This window comes from Oxyura jamaicensis, chromosome 4 (genome assembly GCF_011077185.1).
Source record: "Oxyura jamaicensis isolate SHBP4307 breed ruddy duck chromosome 4, BPBGC_Ojam_1.0, whole genome shotgun sequence".
NCBI classification, from domain to species: Eukaryota; Metazoa; Chordata; class Aves; order Anseriformes; family Anatidae; genus Oxyura; species Oxyura jamaicensis.
In genome coordinates this window covers 66453449-66473965 of record NC_048896.1, presented here as the reverse complement: position 1 = coordinate 66473965, position 20517 = coordinate 66453449, and the positions used below count along the sequence as shown (strand labels likewise).

The 20517-nt window shown below is 47.7% G+C and overlaps 1 protein-coding gene across 1 annotated transcript; it reads left to right on the top strand.

The window, feature by feature from the left end:
• The first annotated feature begins 4095 nt into the window (after positions 1 to 4095).
• On the top strand, positions 4096 to 12912 carry EREG (epiregulin). Its single transcript, XM_035324021.1, has 5 exons — positions 4096 to 4269; positions 10106 to 10189; positions 10647 to 10770; positions 11343 to 11489; positions 12508 to 12912. The coding sequence occupies exons 1-5, from the start codon at positions 4215 to 4217 to the stop codon at positions 12566 to 12568; spliced, it is 471 nt and encodes a 156-aa protein (XP_035179912.1). The 5' UTR covers positions 4096 to 4214; the 3' UTR covers positions 12569 to 12912.
• The last annotated feature ends 7605 nt before the right edge of the window (positions 12913 to 20517 follow it).

Here is a 20517-nt window from a genome sequence, read left to right as displayed (position 1 = left end):
ACCCCCTTGGAGGCTAAGAAATCACTTTGCAGGGAGCTGTAATTAGGAAAGGGAAAACATCAGCTGAGCATTAAGAAGCTCTTCCTGCTAGCAAGATGTGTTGGGCCATTCAGGAGTTGCCCAGGAGAGAGTAATGAAAATTTCATACAAGCCAGCAGAGTGAAAAACTGCCCTGTAGGGAGCAATCCAGAATGAACTGACAGATCTGTTTGCCTTTTCCTTTCCATCATCTGAAACGCATTGAGATGGATGGGGTTTAGTGCTCTCTTTTTTTTTCTTTTTTTTTTTTTCCTTTTTAATTTCTGGTTAATGCTGACCCAAGAAGTTGCCTAAGAAATTCGTAGGCGGGGGGGCGCCCCCCCGATTGATTTTTTTAAACAGTGAAACGTCTTTGTTGTCCACTAGCTTTGACCTCATGGTGCATTTACAAGAAGTGGCATCAGCCACTTTCAGCCTTAGGACAGCATTTTGAACTTGGATAGTTTATAGGAGAGCTTGGTTGTTTAAGAACACTGGGCCTAAATGATTCATCACATACATAGAGAGGTCAGCTTCAGATCTGCTGTGGAGTAAGTTCAGCTCCAGATTTTTTCCTTACTCCATTTCCTTCACACTAACTTGTCCATGAATCCCAGTTAAGTATATTCCCTTTCTAGGGCATTTGCAGTCACATGTAAGCCCCATACTTTTTACTATTGGAGGTGTTCGTGTTAATGCCCATCTTCCGTAGTTGAAATAAAAATGCTGTCTTGTGAGCTACGCTCCAGTTAGCCTACTGATATTTTGAGAGCATTTCTTGAGCATCTTTAATGCTCAGTAATGAAAGTTTGCTGTAAATGAAAATTGAGGTACACATGTACTGAAGCATCTATTTGTGATGTTTAAAAGAAAAAAGCTTGCTGATTTTCCCAGGTATTTATGAAAATGTTGGTTTGGGTTATTGTTTTTTTCCTTATGTATATATATATAAGGAATATATATATATTATATAATATATATATTATATATAAGGGTGTCCAGTGCCTCAGTGCAAGACTAGGAATGATTTTCTTGTATTTTCAAAAATGCTTTCTAACAAGGTGATGTCGATTTTGGAAATAGGTGGTATTCCAAATGGACAAAAAGCAATGCAGATCCACACCCAGAATGGCAAAGTGTAAAACTGGATGCAAGTTCTACAGGAAACAGCTAAAGTGAGTAGTAGTCGCCTGTCACTGATGAATATAGTTATGTAAGAACACATACATGAAGTGACAATTCGTTACCATGAATGCATCTTCCACAGCAAGTCACTGTGAGAACAAGTATCCTATTCTGAAGCACAGAGAAACGTACATGAAACCTCTGTTTTTCCCTTCTAAGTTTAAAGGGTATTTTGTTCATAGAAAATTCTCTGTATCATGAATGGGAGATAGACTAATAGACAAAAAACTCAAATCATACTCTTGAAATAATCACTGCTGTGAATCAGCTGCTTTGTCGCAGAAGAATAGATGAATAATTGCTACAGTGAGAGGATGAAACAAAATCGACTTGACTTGAGTCCCTGTACTTTGTAAATAGAGGTTTTCTTTAAAGTTGGTTGTTAAAATGTTGTAAGGTAATAAAAGCTGGTACATTTTCTGCACAAGTTCTTTATACTTTGTGAAGAAGAAAACCCTGACAAATTGAATTATTTGGGGGGCTTCTTGCTGGTCTGATGGCAAGTGACATAAATCCATCACTGGCTTGGTTTGGGTGTGCCAGTTCACCCCAGCTGTAATTGAGGCCACCAGCTGACATACACCCATGATGGTCTGTTGCCCAATCAATGCTACCTTCCAGCATTGTGCAGGCATGTCCCTCTGTACTCAGACCTGTGGGATGTAATGAATCTGCCTTACAATGAATCTATCAGTGCAGGAAGGTGCTACTCAATGTGAATAGCTGCTTGGAAAATTGGCTTTTAAAGTGTATGTCAGCCATATTCAGAGAGGCAGCCTCCACATAGAGGAGGACAGGATGGTGAAATCTGCAAATGGGGATGCCTGATGTGGAATCACATACCACGAGACCAAGAAAATTACAGAAAGATGAAACAGTTGTATATATGATACTTGTTTTCCATGTATTCAAATCTGAAAGAGGAAATTCCAATGAATTGCTCCAATGGTGTCAGCGTTACTCGGTATCTGAATACCGGTACAGGACTATAATTAAATGCTCTCTTTTCAGAGGATAAATCAAGCAGGAATTTAAGGGTGAAATTAATTATAAAGTGGAAGTTCTACAGTGATGTTGCTTTTAAGGCATCCTGAAAAATGTCTGCATACAGAAACGCTTTCCTAATGATTGCAATTCCTTCCTTTACTCACTGAAAGAGCGGACAATAAAATCCTTAATAAGGGGGATCAGCCCGAATTAAAGAAGCAACAAAAACAGTCATGTGGCATCAGAAAAGCTACCATCTGCTAACCTTAAGGTAGTAAAGTGATTGTATGGGGGTAAGCCGTGACCGTAATGCTAGAGGGAGAAAAATGGACTCAGAAAAAGTTTCAGATTAAATCATGTCCTGCTTTCTCATGAAGTACCAGAGCGCATGCACTGCTGGCATGCTCTTTTAGTTTCATGGATCCTGCCAACTCTCCCACCATTTGCATAATTTGACTGTGCTGACGTAGTTCAATAGTAACACATTGATCTTTTTCATTTCAGCACCTCCACAGTTCCGTAGATCTGAGAAAACGTTGCCTAAGCAAGTAGGAATGTGATTTGTAAGTACCAGGTCTATTCCCAAACTGCCTGAATTAATGTGTTTATTGCTCAGAAGTGGAATCTGAACACGGAGATAGATTGTGTCATATTCTGCAGTATCTTCTATAGCTAACTCTCTTATATCAACAACCACTTGTAAAGTAGGCAAACTATGAATACTTGAGTTATCAGCTATTAAAACTGCACCTTGCTATGAATACTCAAATTCCTTACACTACGAGATATGCTTATCAGTTCTGCAATAAATTTGGTATCACCTTGACTTTTTTGGTGCTGGAAAAAGGTAAGGCAGAGGAAGGTTTTTGCTTTAAAAGGAAAAGAAATACCCACTGTTGCTGAGCAGCTTCTTCAGAGAAGCAACATTTGATATTTCAGGTAAGCGTGTACAGAGTGATGTGGGGGTGGAGGTGCCCATCGACTGTCTGATGATGGGATGTAAGTGCAGAACGAGGTCTTGCTTAACGTAGTCATAGAGTGCATGGGCTTCAACAGGGTGCATGAAAGAATTAAAAAACCAACAACAACCAAGTGCTGACTAGTCAAGGGTCCTGCCTAAAGAACAAAAGGACCCATTGGTACCCATTTGGGCTGGGGGGGCACCGCGGTGTAAGCACCTGCTGACCTTGAGCCTGTCACAGCCTGTCAAGGTGCGGGGTGAGGTGCTGGCATTCCTGGGGCCTGTGCTGTAACTTAATAGACCCTTTCTGCCCCTAGCCTCGAGGCTCACGTGGGCTGAGGGTCACTTGGGAACTGATGGGAGATGAGGAAGGAGGGGGTAGCCTTCTGGCTGACTGCCCTGCTCTGTTTTCTTGCTTTACATGCAAGCAGTGATGGGGGCTGTGCCGCAGCCCCCCGTGCAGGCAGGTCCCCCTGGGCAGCTCTCTGCTCAGCATCCACCCCACTCCCACCTAGTCTCACACCATTGCTCCTGGCACCGATAAATTTAGCGTGAGCGGCCAACAGCGGTGCCACCGCTGCGCAGTGAGCCATGGGCACCAGTGCCTTGGCCTGTTTGCTCTGAGGCACCCAGTGGTTTTATGGCCATGAGAGCCATATGCAGCACTGTTTGCTAAAATAAGGATAACCCAAGCACATGTATCCAGACGGCAGCCAAGAGCTGGAGGAATTTGCCCTGCCAGCCTCGTCCTGCCCGCCCCATAGCAGGGCTGGGGATGCCCCCTGCCTGCCCTCGAGGCATCGCCACTGGGCACAGGGGGGGACAGGAGGGGAGGGCCCCGTTCCGCCCCGGTGCGGGTGCGGCGGGGCAGGAAGCGAGGCCGGGGCAAGCACCTGCCCGGAGCTTGGCCAGAGTTTCATCACCACTCTGCCCCGCCTCTCCCGCAGCCCCATAAAGGGCCCTGGCGGCGCGGCCGCCGCCACAGCGCTCCCTGCCACCGCCTTCCTCTCTTCTCCTCTTCGTCATCTCCTCTTCTTCATCTCCTCCTTTTCCAGCCAGCAACATGAGGGCGATGGACACCGGCCGCCTGCGGGCCCGCAGTCTGCTGCTCTTCCTCGGTGAGTGTCGGCAGGGATGGGTGCTGGCTCGCGGGGCTGGGGCAGTCGCTTGCTGCTGGAGGACCTCTGGCCACACACAGGGAGAAACTTGTCTTGAGGTGAAGCCGGCGTGTTTGTTCCCCGAGGCAAAGCGGCAGGCAGGGCCGGGTGTACGTGGGCTGAGGAGCGGAGCGTGCAGGTCTCGCTGTCAGGGTACCGTGCTGTAGCAGGGCATCGCTTTGCTTGCTCTATGTCCGTTCTTCTCCCTTGCTCAGCCTGCAGCACAGCCCTGGCCAAGGCAGAACGAGCTGTTCTGTCACTTTGTCCTGCCCTGCTGCCTTCACCCAGGCTGTGCTCTGGGAGAGTTCAGCTGGTAAATCCCCACAGCAGCAGAGGCTTCCTCTGCTAACAGAACAGGTCGTGGCCTCCCGTGTACTTCTCCACCTCTCTATTGGGCGCATGTTCCTCTCGCATCGCATAAGCTAGCTGACAGACCAAACTGAACATGCGTGTCCTGAGAGCATCGAGAGCCCCAGAGCCTGGGTGCTGGCAGGGACAGGCAGGGACTGCGTGTAGCTGGCCCTTCCAGGTGACTCAAAGTATGTGGGCAGCAGGTGTTGGAGGCAGGACAGCGACCTGGAGCCCTCACACACTGCTTTAATGACAGGGCATGTTCTTACGCTGGCAGTGCTGGGCTCGAGGTCTCAGGTGATGGGGAAGCTCAGTTCCCAAGACCTCTTTTTTGGGACAGATGTTACCTATCCGCTAAACCCACTGTAGCACGAGTTTCTGGCATCTTAGCCAGGTATTTCCATAAGGGCTTACAGATCAGCTGCTGCAGCATAACATCTTACTTTCAGTGACAGCAGGTTAAACATCTTTTAGCCTGTGACTCAGCCATGCTTCGCACAAAACTAGCACTGGAAGGAACTGGTATGTCTTCATGGATTTGTGTACAGATTTATTTATTTCCGGGACAGGTACAAAATCTAATAGTAAGGGACAGATTAGTCACAGCTAGATGGCCTCATAGCAACTGTTATGAGCACTTTACTGCCCTTCCATCCCAGGTCAGTAAAGCTGGGAAGTCTGTCTGTAGCTGATGTTATGCCAGACTCGAGAGGTTCTCCACTCAAAGGCTGAAGCCTAACTCAAGTAGCACTCGTCAGCTTTGTATCTGGGCTATCACAGCAGAAAGGCAGTGGCAGGAAAGAGCTGGCACTTGTCCCTGGGGAGCTGTGGCACTGTCCCAGCCAGAGAGGAGGTGGCAGTGATGGAGCTGAGCTCTGGCCATGCCTTTTCCATGAGTTACTGTGGGAGCCCCGGGCAAGAACTTGCCCAAGGTCTCCCTGCAGCATAGGGAGCTCTGCCCCATGCTCATGGTAGAAAGCAGAGTGGTGCAGGAACAGGGGTAGCATGTGAATAAGATCACTGTTGTGCAGGTCTCCGTGGGGATGGAAGCAGCACTAAGATAACTGGGTGCACATAATAAGTAATTATCTGCATTATCTCTGTTTAAGTGCTGGCACAGTGTTGAAGATGATCGTGTGGGCCCGCAGCAGTTTAGGAGTGACAGTCCTTCCGTGCAGGCTGGTGTTGCCAGGGCTGCTTTAGAGTTGCTCTGGCCTGGCCCTGGGCATCCCCAACTTTGAGTATGCAGTTCTGCACTTGGGGGTACAAAATGCAAGATGGAGAAATGCAGGCAATGCTTCCCAGAAACATGCATGGGTGCTTCAGTCTGCTGCCCTAGGGGTAGTTTATTTGCATCGCTCTCAGTACCATCACGTTTGGTGCCTCCATGTAAAGAGCTGGCCAAAGTAAGGCAGACCACACAGGGGTGGGGGGCGGAAAGAGCTATTAGCATCATCTCCTTTCACATGGGTGAGAAGAGCAACCTGTACAGCCTGTATGTCTCATCTCAGGAAGAGGAGTGTCCGGCACCTGTTTTGCTGGGCACGGTCAGACAACTAGCACCGGATACATCCCACCTGAAGCATCAGGCAGAAGCCAGGTGTTGTATCCTGAGTGCAACGATGAGATGCATCACTCTGAGGTGGTTAAAAGGATCTCAAATGACTGCTTCCCCTTTCTGAGGAAACGTGCCCAGCATACACGGATAACCTGAATTCCGGAGGTGCTGTGGTTGATGTGAGCAAGGTTGCACAACCAAATCTTGAATAAGAGCAAGCTGTTAGCAGAGCTTCTGTGGCTAACCCTGCATTTCTGTGGTCCCAATCTGGAACACAACCACCCACCTGGCCATTATTTGTAGCGGGGCTCACTTGGTCTGGAATGGCCTGCAAACATCTGTGGCTATGCAAGGAGGGTAGCTGCAGAGACAGGAAACGTTATGCACTGGAGTTAAATGATGGTAGTGGTGATGCTCGCAAAGCCAGTGGGACAGATTGGCTAGCTTCAATGTTTCCTCCAGTGTTTTCTGCTTATTCTATGCAAAGAAAGCCCTAGACAGTCTGACATGCTCTGGGTGTGTGAAATCAGGTGATGGAGATCCAGCTCAGTCTGTCCCTAGAGTTAAAATGGGCTGAGATCCACCAGGTGCATTGCTATGCTTGGCGTCAGTTTGGAAGTGTAACCCGAGTTAAAAGTGTAGGCACTGTCTCTGTACCACAGGGACCATGTTGCTGCCAAATGTGAAATAGCATCAGGTGATGTTATCAGGTCTTGTTCAGGTGAATTGGTGTGTGACTTGTGATCTAAGGGACAGGCAAAGGAACTCAAATGATGGTGGGACCCAGCACCTCTCAGATACCTAACAAATTGCCTTTAAAGTGGGTATAAATCTTGTAAAGGTTCTCAGTTAGGTTTATCCTGTATGTACATCCTTCATCCTTAGCGCTCAGCCTGCAACTGGAAACTATAGCTGGCTTTGAGTGGCTGAACTGATAATTATCCCTTGCATGTCATCTCTGACAAAGGCTGCAGGAAGCTGAGGCAGCCGGTCTCTGTCCCTTATTCTTCATCCCGGTCCTTCCTTGAAGGATGAAAGCAGCAGCAGTATTCCCATTTGAGGAACAGCTGCTGCTGTCAGAGCTACTCGTACAGCGATACCTGCGGTGCCAGCTGGGGTACTGCGCTTGTGTGCTGGCCGTGTGGCACTCGCATTCCTGTGAAGCATAAATGAATACCAACAATCTCATTACTCTTATCTTGTACTCTGTAGAGTATTTGCTTACTGAACAGCGAAGGAATAAAAATAAAACTACCTCTCCCAGGACCTGTGTTTGATATACATCACTTGATAAGTATTCAGGGAAAGGTTTTCCTCTGCCCCTGCACCATGCGGATCCCTTATCCTCCTGCAGGATCCCCCTCCCAGTGATGTCAGAGGGAAAATATGTGCATGGGGGAAAGGGCAAAATGTAACAGTGCAGACCAGGAAGAACTTTGCCCGCATGCCGAAAATACTGCTGGGTGTCAGCAAATATCCACGCCTGTGCTCCAGCCTCTCTGCTCTGTGTGCCTGCAGTCAGGTGGAGGAGGCTATCGGTGGTTGTGCATGGTGGGAGTGCGGCAAGCTTTTGTTGTGCTTTGTATGAGCTGGTGTGTTTTAATCTGTCCCTTACAGGTGTCAGGCATTTCCTCTCTAGGGACAGGTCCAGATGGAAACTAGTGCCTCTTTCTGGAGCAAAGAGAACAGCTGAGCTGGCTCTTAAGCATACCTGGGTTGGAGTTTGCCCAATGCAGAAGCCAGGGTCTGCTGTCTGTCAAACTGAGAATTTTAGACTAAAAAGCAGCTGCTCAGATTGCTCAGAGATCAAGGAAGAATGCAAGCTGAAAGACAAGTTGTGTAGGCTAAAGGAGATCTTCAGTTAATGAATCCATCTACTTAACTAACTGTGATAGTGGATGTCTCAGGTACACCTAGCATTTTTTGGCTTGCTTGATGTTCATCATAGTCAGGCAGCCCCCCCATACCAAATCCTGCCACAGCACATCACACAGAGACAAAAGCAGCAGGAGGTGGGTAATAGGAGGGAGGCTCAGGGCACTTTTGCCAGTCTCAGGATTTCAGCATCCCTTCTTCCAAAAGCACAGCATTACTATGGGATGGGGATGTCCTGCACCACAGGTACTCCCTGCCGAGGGAGCAGCTTAGTCCATGGAGCACTTCTGAAATGTCCCATTAGTTCCTGGGACTTAGTAAATCTTCTTTTCTCAGCATCATTTGGGACTCCAGGTCCCTGGTCAAAACTCATAGCATGCTGTTCTAGCTGTAACTGAGCTGCTGTGGTCTGTCAGCTGATGCACTTGTCTTTCGAGCACTTGAATTTTCTGTTGTTCTTAGAGAAGTGTTAAACTGCTGATTCTGATGAAATCTATACTGAACACAAGGTGCTGTATGAAAAAACAATAATAATAATAATAAAATCCCACCCTGAAAGTAAACTTTCTGGTCCTGCCCCATTGGAGTTAAAGGCATGTCCTGCTGAGTCATGCTAGCAGGAGCAGATGTCTGGCACGGTCTCTGATACGAGTCCCGTATCATTGTTCTGTTTCCATGGCTCTTGTTGTAGTGGACCTCATCTTAGTTCTTTCCTCCAAAGCTTGGTGGAAACCTGGCTTGTTAGCTTGGCAAGAAATGTCGTGGAGAGGGATGAAGGGAGAAGGATTCATTTTCAAAGCAAAACAAAAAAACCCTGTCCCTGTAAGGTAGATGTTCTTGCTGTTCTTGTATCTAACTGAACTAAATCTGAAAGGAAACCTTACTAACCACTCAGAAATGGATGAATTGCAGGAAATTCGTAAATTGCTGCTAGGTTTAACACTGAGATGTAATGAAACTTTCTAATAACTGGAGTTGAATTAGAGTGATCAAGAAATTATGAAGGCACACTCCCTCCATTAGCCATGCATGACCTGACAAGTTAATAGAGGCAAACAGCCCAAAGACACAAATTACAGACTTCTGTGGAATGGGGCTGATGACTAAACAGTTCATGAGCAGGTTAATTTATGACCACAGCAGGAGTGTTCGCCAAGTGGATTTTATGGCCAGCTGGGATGCAAACATTGACTGTTCCTCGTGGGCTAGCCATGAAGCTACAAGTGCATTTGCTGGCCTTCAAATCCTCGTTGGAAATGTTAATTTGACTTGCAGAATACCTGAAAGCTGGTCTTGTGCAGCGCTAGATACCCCAAAAGGTGTCAGAATGCATTTGTCAGAATGCATCTGTGGAACAAGGGCCCCTGCTCCCAAAGGGAATGCAGCCACTGCTCTGGCAGCCAGACTCCCCAGCCTGCCTGGTGCAGTCTCACAGTGTGGCTGGTACCCACGTCAAACCTGCTTGAAAGGTGCAGTTCTTGCTTTTGTGTGAATGGTGAAGGAAGGACAGAAGTGGACCCATTTTCTGCTGGGGTGTTCCTGAGATGAGTGACACTGGCCCAGGATCCGTGTGCTGGTCAATACGTCTCAGACCCAGTGACCAGACAAAGAGGGTTTGGTATCTCATGTTATCTTTTTGCAAGGGAGCACAAGAGTGAGTGTTAGTGCAGGAGCTGGCCACCCTTTCAAGCTGGTTACAGCAAGTAGAGGGCTGAGGAAGCTCGCTCCTGCAAAATAGCAGCTTTTGTGTTAAGCTTACCTCGAGCAGTATGTGGTCTCTGAAGTCAGTGGCAGTGTGCCGAGCCTGGGTAAGCACAGACCCAGTGTGCTGAGTCAATAGCCAGGCTGACTTGTTGAGTCCTGGGAAATCCTCTCCTCAGGGACTGCTGTGACACAAGGTGTCCTCTATTTCGATCACCAAAAGAACTTCTCCTGCAATGAATGCAGGATTGTCACACCTAAGCTTAAGTATACTCAACAAGAATCTAATGTTAACTCTTTATTCTCTCATAGGTTACCTATTGCAAGCAGTCATGGGCACAACAGTGATTCCATTATGTGAACCTGGTGAAATGGAAAACTGCACAACAGCACTAAGTAAGTGTACTGCACAGTTCTCTTTGCAAGTGACAAGTCTTTGGTTCCCATCTTCCTCAGGCTGGTGACCTCACTGTGCCACCCTTGGAAATCACTTTGTCTCTGCAAATAGCTTACTGTTGAATCACATTTCCAGCATCCTGCAAAGTGTTCACTCTTGTTGAGCGGGAGCCATCTTATAGCCTGTATTTCCTTAAAACTACCTTTTCATACTAAGATCTGTGTCTTAGATGAAAATACCTCTGTAAAAGCAGAAATAGGTAATATGGAACTTGTAAGGGTAGAGTCAATGTAACTAATGTGGGAAAATCTTCTCCTTATTCAAAAGGCTCACCTGCTTCAGTGCCTACTGCGTTACAGCTTGGTTGGTAGCTAGGCTGTTAGTTTTATTTGTAAAGCTTGCACGTTGTTTGGGAAATTGAAAGGGTGATGAGATGCTAACCAAATCTCTCCACAGTCCAAACAGAGAACAGTCCTCGTGTGGCTCAAGTTGGGATAACCAGATGCAAGCCTGAAATGAAAGATTACTGCTTCCACGGACAGTGTGTGTACATAGTGGACTTGGATGAGCACTACTGCAGGTATGGACAGAGTGCAGCGTGTCCTGAAGCCTCCCTAAGGTGGGCTTTGAGATGAGCTGCACGTGGTCTTTGATCTTGCTGACACTTAGCTGGACCACCAACCCGGCAAGGCATTTAAATGCTTACAAGAACTGAAAAAGCAGTATATCTATAAGAGACCTCAGATGGATTTAAGCAAGCATTAAGTATGTGTGTTGGTAGTAGTGAAACCAGAGTGACAGTCTTAGACACCTGAAATTAGTCACCAACCCACCTTAGACATGGTACACTCATTCTGCTCTGCCTCCTGTTGTTCATCTCTAGTTACAATAGTGTGAGATCCAGACCTCAGGCAAAGCAGCAAGGTCTCTCCTTTGATTCAGTCTAAAAAAGAAAGACCCTCTAGGCATTTTTAAGGGTGTTTCTCACTTACTTGAATGATGTGCATCCATTCCTAAAACCACGCGGGCTTCAGTTATCTAAGTTGAAATTGCTTGCCCCTGAGGAAACAGGCCAGTGGTATAGCATGCTTTGTGGAATGCTAAAATGTAACCCCAAGGCTTTTTCTCTAATTCTGCCTCTCTTATCCTCAGGTGTGATGTTGGCTTCTCTGGTGTCCGTTGTGTGCATTCAGAACTTGTCAGACAACCCCTCAGCACGGAGTATGTAGCACTGACAATCATCCTAATTCTGCTTTTCCTCATCGCCATCTCCATTGCAAGCTACTACATCTGCAGAAGGTAAGAGACGTCATCTTCGTGGCTCAGGAAGGCAAGTCTGTTGTGTGTATAATGAGATATCCACCGAGGGCCTCCAGTTGGACTTGGGATACCTAGGCTCACTTGATTGCATGGAGATAGTCTGATAAGCAGACCTGCTAGCATGAACCAAAATAGTGTGATGACTGCACAGCATACCCCAAACTGAAGGCAAAGTCACGCTTAGGCAAAAGTACCTGCAGATGCTCTTTGACCCTGTTGGAGAACTGTGTAGGTTAGTTCATGTCTGTCTTGGAGAGGGCACATTGAGGTAAAGGAGAGAACAGACAAGGAACAGAAAACTCTAGCTGCTCTTGTTGGTAATGCCATTTCCCCAATCAGCAGGAACTGGAGAGCAGTTGGATTAATAGTAGCCAATTTGTTGGCTACCATGTCGTTGTCTGCCATGTTGTTGTGGTGACTGTGCCATATCACAAGCATTGCCTTATCAGCTTTGCCACGCAGGACAGCAGTCTTCTCCACTAACAGACACAAAAGCATCAAGAATTGTTCTTCATGCTCATAACTAATGGTAAGCTGCTGTCAGAGAGCTGAGAAGGTGGAACAACCCCCCGAGGGAGAACTCAGCTTCACAGGTCTGATAGCTAGATGGTAACTGCCGTAACAACTCTTCCCCACCTGAAGACTCCATGGCACATCACATCAAATAGAAGATGGCCTAGCTGGTTAGCGTACTCAGCCCTACTGCAGGCAAGGATCCAGCAGGATTTCACAAAGATGAGCCTACTGCCAGCAGCAAGACTTCAATGCAGATGTGAAATCGTCAGGGACAAGTTGAGAAATGAGACTGCAAGTTATCTTAGACCCAGAAATAAGCACAGACAAAGCCTAGCTGCTAGAGTTGAAACAAGCACAAGAAGGTCATGTAGAGTTGTGTTTTTTTTTCTTCCTCCTTCCCTCCTTCCCCACCCTCACTCCCCAAAAAGTCATTTGGAATTACTGGCTTCCCAGAACTGATGTTTCTCTTCTCTACTTTCAGGTACCGAAACAAGAAGAGACATACAAACACCAGTGAATACAAGGAGGTCGGTGCCCTGTAGAAGAAACAATCGCTTCCTGCAGTGTTCTGTTCATCTGGATGGACTCAAAGTCTTCCCATCTATTTAAATGTTATTTTTATTAACAATATTTACAATATTTATATCCTTTTACAAATTTCAATTGTTTGGTGATCCAATCAGTATAGGTCAAGCATTTTATTTTCAGTGTTTTATTTTTTTATGAAATATTTCTTAGTGAGAACCCCACGTAAGTGGTTCTTTGCGATAGAGATATATTTTTGTAAAAAGTGGTCTTACTCTGAAGAGTAATTTTATATTTATTCTTGTGAATATGTTCAGAGCAATTTTACTCCTTGAAATAAAAGTTCTAGACAAAGTCAAAATGTCTTTGCGTTTTCATCGAAGTGAAACTTGGCTTGGCTTGGTTTGACTTGGTTGAGCAGGATGTTTGGAGCTCCAGCAGTTAATTTTGGATGGACAAACCGTTGTTTCTAATACCATGTACCAATGCACCTTAGTTCCAACAAACATAGCTATTAGCCAGCAAAACTAAAGGAAGACTGAAAGGAACAGTGCAGCTCCTACCTCTGCTTGTCCAAGCTGTGTGACAGCAGCATGGATCTGGGCTCATCCCTGTGTTCAGTAAAGTTGTGTTGGATATGTCCTGGATTACAACAGTGGCGTTTCAAGTTAGTCAGCCTCCACAGCTGAACAGAGTAGCGCTCTGCAACTCTGTGTATGAATCTAGCTACAGGAAGAAAGCTCCTGCAGAGGCAGTACCAGCACTCAAGTCCTCCCCATTGTGTTTTTGCTACAGTGTCTGTTGTAAAGCTGTGAGCAGGGGAAAGGAAAGCTTGCAAGTTTGTGCTCCATGCAGATATTTTGCTGGCCTGAAATAATGACAGAACAGCCTGCTGGGTTTAGCCGCACCCAGCATTGTGCTTGCTGTGAACAGGAAGGGGTCTTGCAAAATCTGAATCATCCACGTTAACCCCACGACTTTTCACACTTCAAGAATATGTGAGAAAAGTGCATCCTTGACACCATTCCTGGTCTTTGCCAGAGGTCTTCGTTTACTGCATTTCTCTGTGTTGCTTGATGTTTGTGGGTGTGCAACAGGATCTTGGTAAGGAAGCTGGTGGGACCTGAGACATCACAAAGTGAGAGTGCTATTGCAGAAGCTCCCATGTCTGTAAGGAGAAGTGATGCTTGCCCAGCACATTGCAAAAGCTTCCGGCTCAGTCAGGCAGCGGCCCTTGTGGAGGACTAACCTGGCTCGTTCTGCATCTCCTTCAAGTATTGTCCTGTCTGAAGTGCTCTCAAGATTAAGCAAGTGAGAGGGGGGATCACCAGAACTTACCTTCCTTGTTTTTCTGCTGCTTGTTGAAAGTAATAGTGCTTCAATCTGCCTAGTATCATCCCATCTCTGTATCATCTTGTCTCTGACTTGCCAAAAAAAGAAATGTGGGAGCTCTTCCACACACATGTGCAGCAAACAGGCAAAAGGAGGCCAATTATACCAAGGCTTTGGGCAAGTAGTGGTGCAAGGAAGACCCTTGGAGTTAGCAGTGGGAGGCAAGGTGGGACAGGTTTGCCCAAGTGCTCTGCCCCTGGCCATGTGGCCTACACCCTTTTCTTTGGAAAAGATGAGTCATGTGAGATGATAGCTCTGCTTCTTCCCTGGCTTGGTACTCACATCCTGACTTTGATTTACTTTCCCTGTTATCTTCCCGCTTACAAGAACCAAGCACAGCACAGGTGTGGTCGGGCAGACCGGGGCTGCAGTGAGAGAGCTCTGCCCAGATTCTGCCCATTTCCATCGCTCTTCTCTTCCCCAAGCTGCCCCAAAGGTGAGTGCATGAGGTGAGGAGGAGGAAGGATGTCTACTGAGCAAAGCAAAGGTGTGATCTGAGCACAGACTGACGTTAACGACAGATAGCTCCAGCAGCACACAGCAGGAGAGCCCAGATGCTCAAAGGCACTGCATGTGAGCTCTGGTTGCAGTGCTGTGGCCTGGCACTGCAGCAATTCCTGTGCTCCTCACCATGTGCTTTGTTCACTGTGGACCTTCTTGTGTGCCTTCACTCGGGGTCCCTCTCTGGCAGACATAACACCAGCTTCTGGGGCTAGATGGTACTGATTTTTCCCTGGCATCCAGTTAGAAGGGGACTGTTGGTCAATCCCTGCTAATTAGGCCCAGTGTCACAGGGCCCTTATTAGCTGCTCTTCAGCTTTTCACTTCCTCTCTCCTTCTCCTGTAATCTGGTTGTCACAGAGGAACCTGTTCTGCCGGGTGACTGGTGACAGTGAATGGCAACCCCAGCCACAGCCTGGTGCTAGCACGGCCTTCTCCACTGGGAAGATGGGGCAAAAATCAATTCTTGGAGCCTCCTGCCATTCCTGCTGTGACCCAGTTAGGATGGTGACACATCTTTGTTTCCACCTCAGGCTTCCTGGCTTGGTTGTGAACCGCTCTGGCCGGTCTCTGTTCATCCTCCAGAAACTGTTCCTGGACTCTGCGGCAAGGCTCAACCCAGAAGCTTTGCTCCAACTCTCACACACTGCCCTTGCTGCTCCTCTTGGGGCATCACAGAGACTCCATCTGCTCAGCTAACCTTTTGTAAACGATGACCCCATGTATTTGAGGTGCTATTAGCAAAGCTCAAGTCTGAAAGGCTTTAAATTATTCCCTGCCTTGCTCTCCACAGGTCTCCCAGCTGCTCTCTGCCAGCCCCTCTGGACATGAGCAACTTCAGTACCAGAAGATGCTTCTTTCCTCTGCAGCCCTCTGTTGCTGCAATCACACAAGTTTTAAACTGCAGTGACAGCAGCAGCATGAAGATTACCCTGCCTTCAGCTTTCTGGGTCAGGGAAATTTGAGAGAAATAGTCCAGTTTCAGACTTAGGCAGGATTTTTTTTTTTTCCTACGTCTTAACTTTTAGCTGACTGTTTTAGTTTGGCTTGGGTTTTCTCCACTTACCCTGTTGCTCATCTTAATCCCAGCCCATAGCAGCCCTTCCAGACCCTGTATTTTTCTCACTCCTGCATATGATTGAGCAACTAAAAAGCTTGGGGCCACATACCAGCCTGCCACCTCAACAGCTTGCCGGCTGGACTTAGATTGCCAGTCCAGCAATCACGCAGCTGGGTCCTGACGACACACCCCAGGTAATTTCTCTCAGAGGGTGAACCTCCCTCATTCCTTCCATGGTTTCTGCTGGCACCACCTCCATCCCTCTGGTGCAGCTCTTCCTCACCCTCACCGCCTGCTTTCAGAGACACCTTTGGCTGTCTCTGCTGGTGTGAGCACCTGCAGTGTGCCCCCTGGGCTGCCCTGCGCAAACCCTTATTGCCAAACAGCTTTGTATCCTGCCAGGGAAGTTCTCCTGTCCCCATGTCTGGCTGCATCACAGCAGAGAAAGTGTACGGAACAGGTGGGGATGCAAACTAGAGACTGGTAGTGGCGAGACCCAACTGATACTGTAGCATCCAGATGTCCTCAGGGCCACCACCACGTCACTGTGCAGTTTTTCCATGAGATGCTTTTGGCAGGAGCTCTCTGGAGCACTGAGCACCCACAGCTCCCATCAGCTCTGTTTGACATCTCCCTGTCATTTTAAGACCTATCCCATCTCAGACCTGCCCTGTCAGTATCCCTGCTGTGTGATTCTTGCCTACACATCTGTATCTCCTATCCAAAACCCATTCCAGCCTCTTGAGATTCAGGCAAAGGATGACTGATGCTTGCTTTCAAGTCCTGGGCTGTCAGATCTAGAAAAATAGCAACAACTCTTGTGTTGGCGCTCTGTGGAAGGACAGTGCTTTTCTGAAGTACTGTGAACTCTCCAAAATGCTTCACTTTTGTGCAAAAGTTACTTACGTTAATATTTCCCCCAGTCACAACATCCGTCCTTATTTTTCAGTCAGAGGGAGCATAGTAGTTTTAGTAAGAGGAGCAGCAGCCAGGCACAAAGCTGCCGAGAGATCAGAGTGGGAGCAGGCACAGCAAATTAAGCTGTCCTTCACTTATCACTTCTTGAGGGGGAAGGTTTTTCAGCATCTGTTGCGTGCCTGCTGTTACTAAACCTGGAACCGTCATAGCCACAGTGCCCGTGGTCACTGCCATAGCGCACTCATCCCCTGCGGCCCACACAACAGACGACACGGCGACGCACCGAGCTTGGGAGGCTGACCTTTCTCTGTCCAGCTGCTGCCTTGCCTGTTGCGTGCTTCATGGTAATGTCACTAGAGGTGCTTTGGCAATCTAAAGCTTCTGTGAGTCATGTGTCCCCCTCGACGGGTTTCCTTGGAGTGCGTCAGCCAGTAATGCCACGAGCTTGCTGAGAGCCGGAGGAAGCCTCCCTGATGATCTTGGGTTACATCACGGAGGCGGAGGATGTTTGGACAACTGGTTCTAGTCTCCACTGAGGCAAGTCTGAGATTGCACAGAGCAGCTGGCACCTCACCTTGGTGCTGCCCGTGAGAAGGCCAGATTTGGGGCACAGGGAGGAGGGGAGGTGAAAAGGGCTGGAAAGACTTACAAATCATGCACTCATTGCAGAGCCAGGCTGGGTCAGTAGCAGCCATCCTTCATGTTTGTGATGAAGAAAGGATGGGTGGACAGATGGATGGACGGATGGACAGATGAATACATGGAAGGAGGGAAGAAAAGATGGTGAAAGGGATGAAGGAAGGGATGAAGGAAGGGATGAAGGAAGGAAGGAAGGGATGAAGGAAGGGATGAAGGGATGAAGGGATGAAGGGATGAAGGAAGGGATGAAGGGATGAAGGAAGGGATGAAGGAAGGGATGAAGGGAGGAAGGGAGGAAGGGAGGAAGGGAGGAAGGAAGGAAGGAAGGAAGGAAGGAAGCAAGGAAGGAAGGAAGGAAGGAAGGAAGGAAGGAAGGTGTTCCATCAGTAAAGGTGGAAGTTTGGTCTTGCACAAATAATTATTATTTTAATAAAGCTAGTGCCAAACCTAAATTACTCCAGCACTCCCATTATATAATTCCACCCTGTATGATTAAAAGCTTTCCCAGCAAACTGGGAGATTAAAACAATTGATCAAAAAATATTGAGAAACTTCTCTGCCCTACCCCGGTGGATGCCAGTTTGATCCTTCTGACCCAGTCATCAGAGGGCATCAAAGCCTTGATAGGAAAACCCAGCAGGAACTCAGGAGAGGAGATGCAATAGTGAACCAGCAGCAGCCTCAATTTCACGCTGGGCTGTGAACGTTTGCCAGGGGTCCCCAGTGGTCCTGTGGTCCTCTTTCAGTTCTGGTTTTTCAGGCTGGTTGTCAATGCCCTTCATTATAACGGGAAGCTGAGGCAGTTGTACAAGCCACATGAATGAGGAAGAAAAGCCAGTTTAGCTGCCTCTTCCAGGACGGCTGTCACTTAGGCAGTAGAGGAGTGGAAATAGGGCTTAATTTAGGAGAGGAGAATAGGTAGTGGGAGATGGATCTCCATCAGGATACCCATGTCAGGTCACTTCTGAGAGGGAGGCAGTAGAAACCAAACTGAAGAGTTTAGGTGAGGGCAAGAAAAGATGGTGAGACTTGTCATAGCAAAAAGAACACAATGTTGACATCAGCCACAAAGAGGAGGACCCAGTACCTCACAAAATCAATGCACCTTTGGCTTCCCAAACATTCAAGAGGTTTGCATGCTCAGCCCACCCATGCCAGTAACAAGCTTTGTAAAACAGTGGAACAAGATGCAGCAAGTGTCAGAAAACTCCTGTTTTTCTCTATAAAGCTTGCCAGGAGGACAGGGGCATTTGTCTGAGCAAGGTCAGACAAATCAGGTCAGCTACTGGAGGATCAGACAGGCTTTAAATCAGCAGGAAAACCCAGGCAGAGTGAGTGCAAGCCATCGTTTTCAGGGGAGTTCTGCAAGAGATGCTCACAAACCCTTCAAAAATCTGTTCCGAGAGCCCTTGCTCCTCTCCTTCTCTTTAGTATCACATTTGTCTTTTGAAATGGTACCGCAGCCAAGGGTGGTCCCAACCCAACCATCAGCAGCTGGAAGGCTCTGCTGAGAAAGCCAGGGCTGCCTGTGCCCGCTCAGCAGCGCGGTGACCGCAATGCACAGGCTGTGACTTTGGCCTGACTCACTTCATTCCTCCTCGGCCGCTGCCTGAGCGGGGACATCCCCCTGCACGTGGTGCTGCAGCTGGGCCCATTGGCTGCTCCTCACGTGGAGCTGCGTGCCCCTGCTCTGCAGTCAAATTTTCTGGAAGCAGGTCCATCAGAAGGATTTTTCTGGTGGAAAATATAAGTTAAGCAAGTGAAAGCTTTCTGATTTGGGATTGTTTCTTCTCCCGGCAAATTAATCTATTTACTTAGTTTCCTTTCCACTAGGGTCACTGGACTGGGCTATTTCAGCCAGTTCAGCACTGTTTAATTTTTATTTTTTTTTTCAACTCACCCAAGCTTTTTTGTTCCAATGATCTCGAATCAAGTAAAGAAAACAACAACAACAACAACAAAAACCTTCATTAGTCAGGATTCCTGTACAGGTCAGTGCCCCATGAATCTTCTGCCATTGGTTTCATTCCCGCCTAGTGGTCACCTCAAGGACTACATCTCCCAATTCCACATCCCCATTTTTTTGCGTGGGGCATCGTGCAGAGGGTGGGAGCGCAGCCTCCCTGCCCCGGCCTGCCACCAGGAGTTAACTGGCAGAAGTCTCCTGGGGAAAAGAAGCATTTTTTGCCCCAACTGGTGGAGAACATTCTGAGCTTACAAAAAAAACCCACATTTTTTGTATTCACTGAAAAACATAGAAATTAACAGTTTCATAGTTTTCTTAACACAAAGCTTGCAGCATTGCTGACTTCCCCATGGAAAAAATACTTACACAGTTTCAGTGTAATGTCCTCTTTGGGAATAGAAATCGAGGTTGGAAAGTCAGACTTCTTCACAGAGGCAGACATGCGGCTTTGGTCTGTCCTGATCCAAAAGGCACAAACCACATCTCCAAGAAGGTTCTCACTGTTCCTTGTGCACGCTGTCCTCGGTGTGTTTAATCATTACTGCAAGGCTCAATTGCCTGACATTTACCAGCAAAGTCTTCCTTTCTTTCCAAACCCAGGGCAAACAGCAAGCTTTGGAGAGCAGTGCAGTCACCAAGGGCATTTAGTCAGTCTTGTCCCTCATGGCCACAGGTACCTTAAAACTAGGCCTGTCTTTGGCAGAGGCTGGAAGCAATGCCAAATGGAATGATGGATTTTATTCACCCCAAAGCCGCCCTTCCTGCAAATTCATCAACTTCAAAATGAACCGCTCGAGCTCACGGCCTGAGAATGCAAGAGTCACTGCGTCCTCCCAAGGATTTGGCACTGAGCTCAGCCGTGACGCACTTAGCCCACCAGCGGCCACCCAGGATAGAGAGATCTCTGATTGCCGTGGTGGTAATTTGGCACCCGTGGGTGGCAAGGAAGTGGCGTGTGTGCAGTTTATGTCTCTCTTCACACTGGGTGCGGAGCTGTGTCAGAAAAAGCTTTCCCTCGGAGTCTCCTCTGATTACTGGTGAAGTGATGCCTTACCTATCTGCCTCCCTTGTGGATTTTCACCTGCAGGACTGCAGGGAGTCTCCATTTCAGGCACCGGAGGTCAGGGGCAGTGGAGAGGCTGCCTTGGTGCCCCACTCACTGCACCAAAGGTCTGACTCATGGGATTGCTGACAAGGGTCAGCCACTTCAGCAATGCCATAATGCACATGGTGATGGTAAGATGGGTACATGCTGCCTACCAGCGGACCAACCAGCAAAGCCCCATCAGTCCAAAAATCCTCACAGGCCCAGCTTGTACTTTGGAAACAAGAGCCACATCCACAGCGGGGCTAATGGCACAGGCATGACAGCTCTGCTGTGTGGGCGCGCGCTGGGAATACAGCTAGCAGTGGGAATGGGATAGAGCTTGGGTGAAAATCACTTTTGCAGAGGCATTCCTAAATTGGAATGCGAGGCCACTTGTTGCTGT

Excerpts from the sequence above, each read along its gene's own strand:
- EREG (XM_035324021.1), top strand. The coding sequence starts at position 4,215 with ATGAGGGCGATGGACACCGGCCGCCTGCGGGCCCGCAGTCTGCTGCTC. Across the intron at positions 4,270-10,105 it reads CAGTCTGCTGCTCTTCCTCG|GTTACCTATTGCAAGCAGTC; the intron begins GTGAGTGTCGGC and ends ATTCTCTCATAG. Across the intron at positions 10,190-10,646 it reads AAACTGCACAACAGCACTAA|TCCAAACAGAGAACAGTCCT; the intron begins GTAAGTGTACTG and ends ATCTCTCCACAG.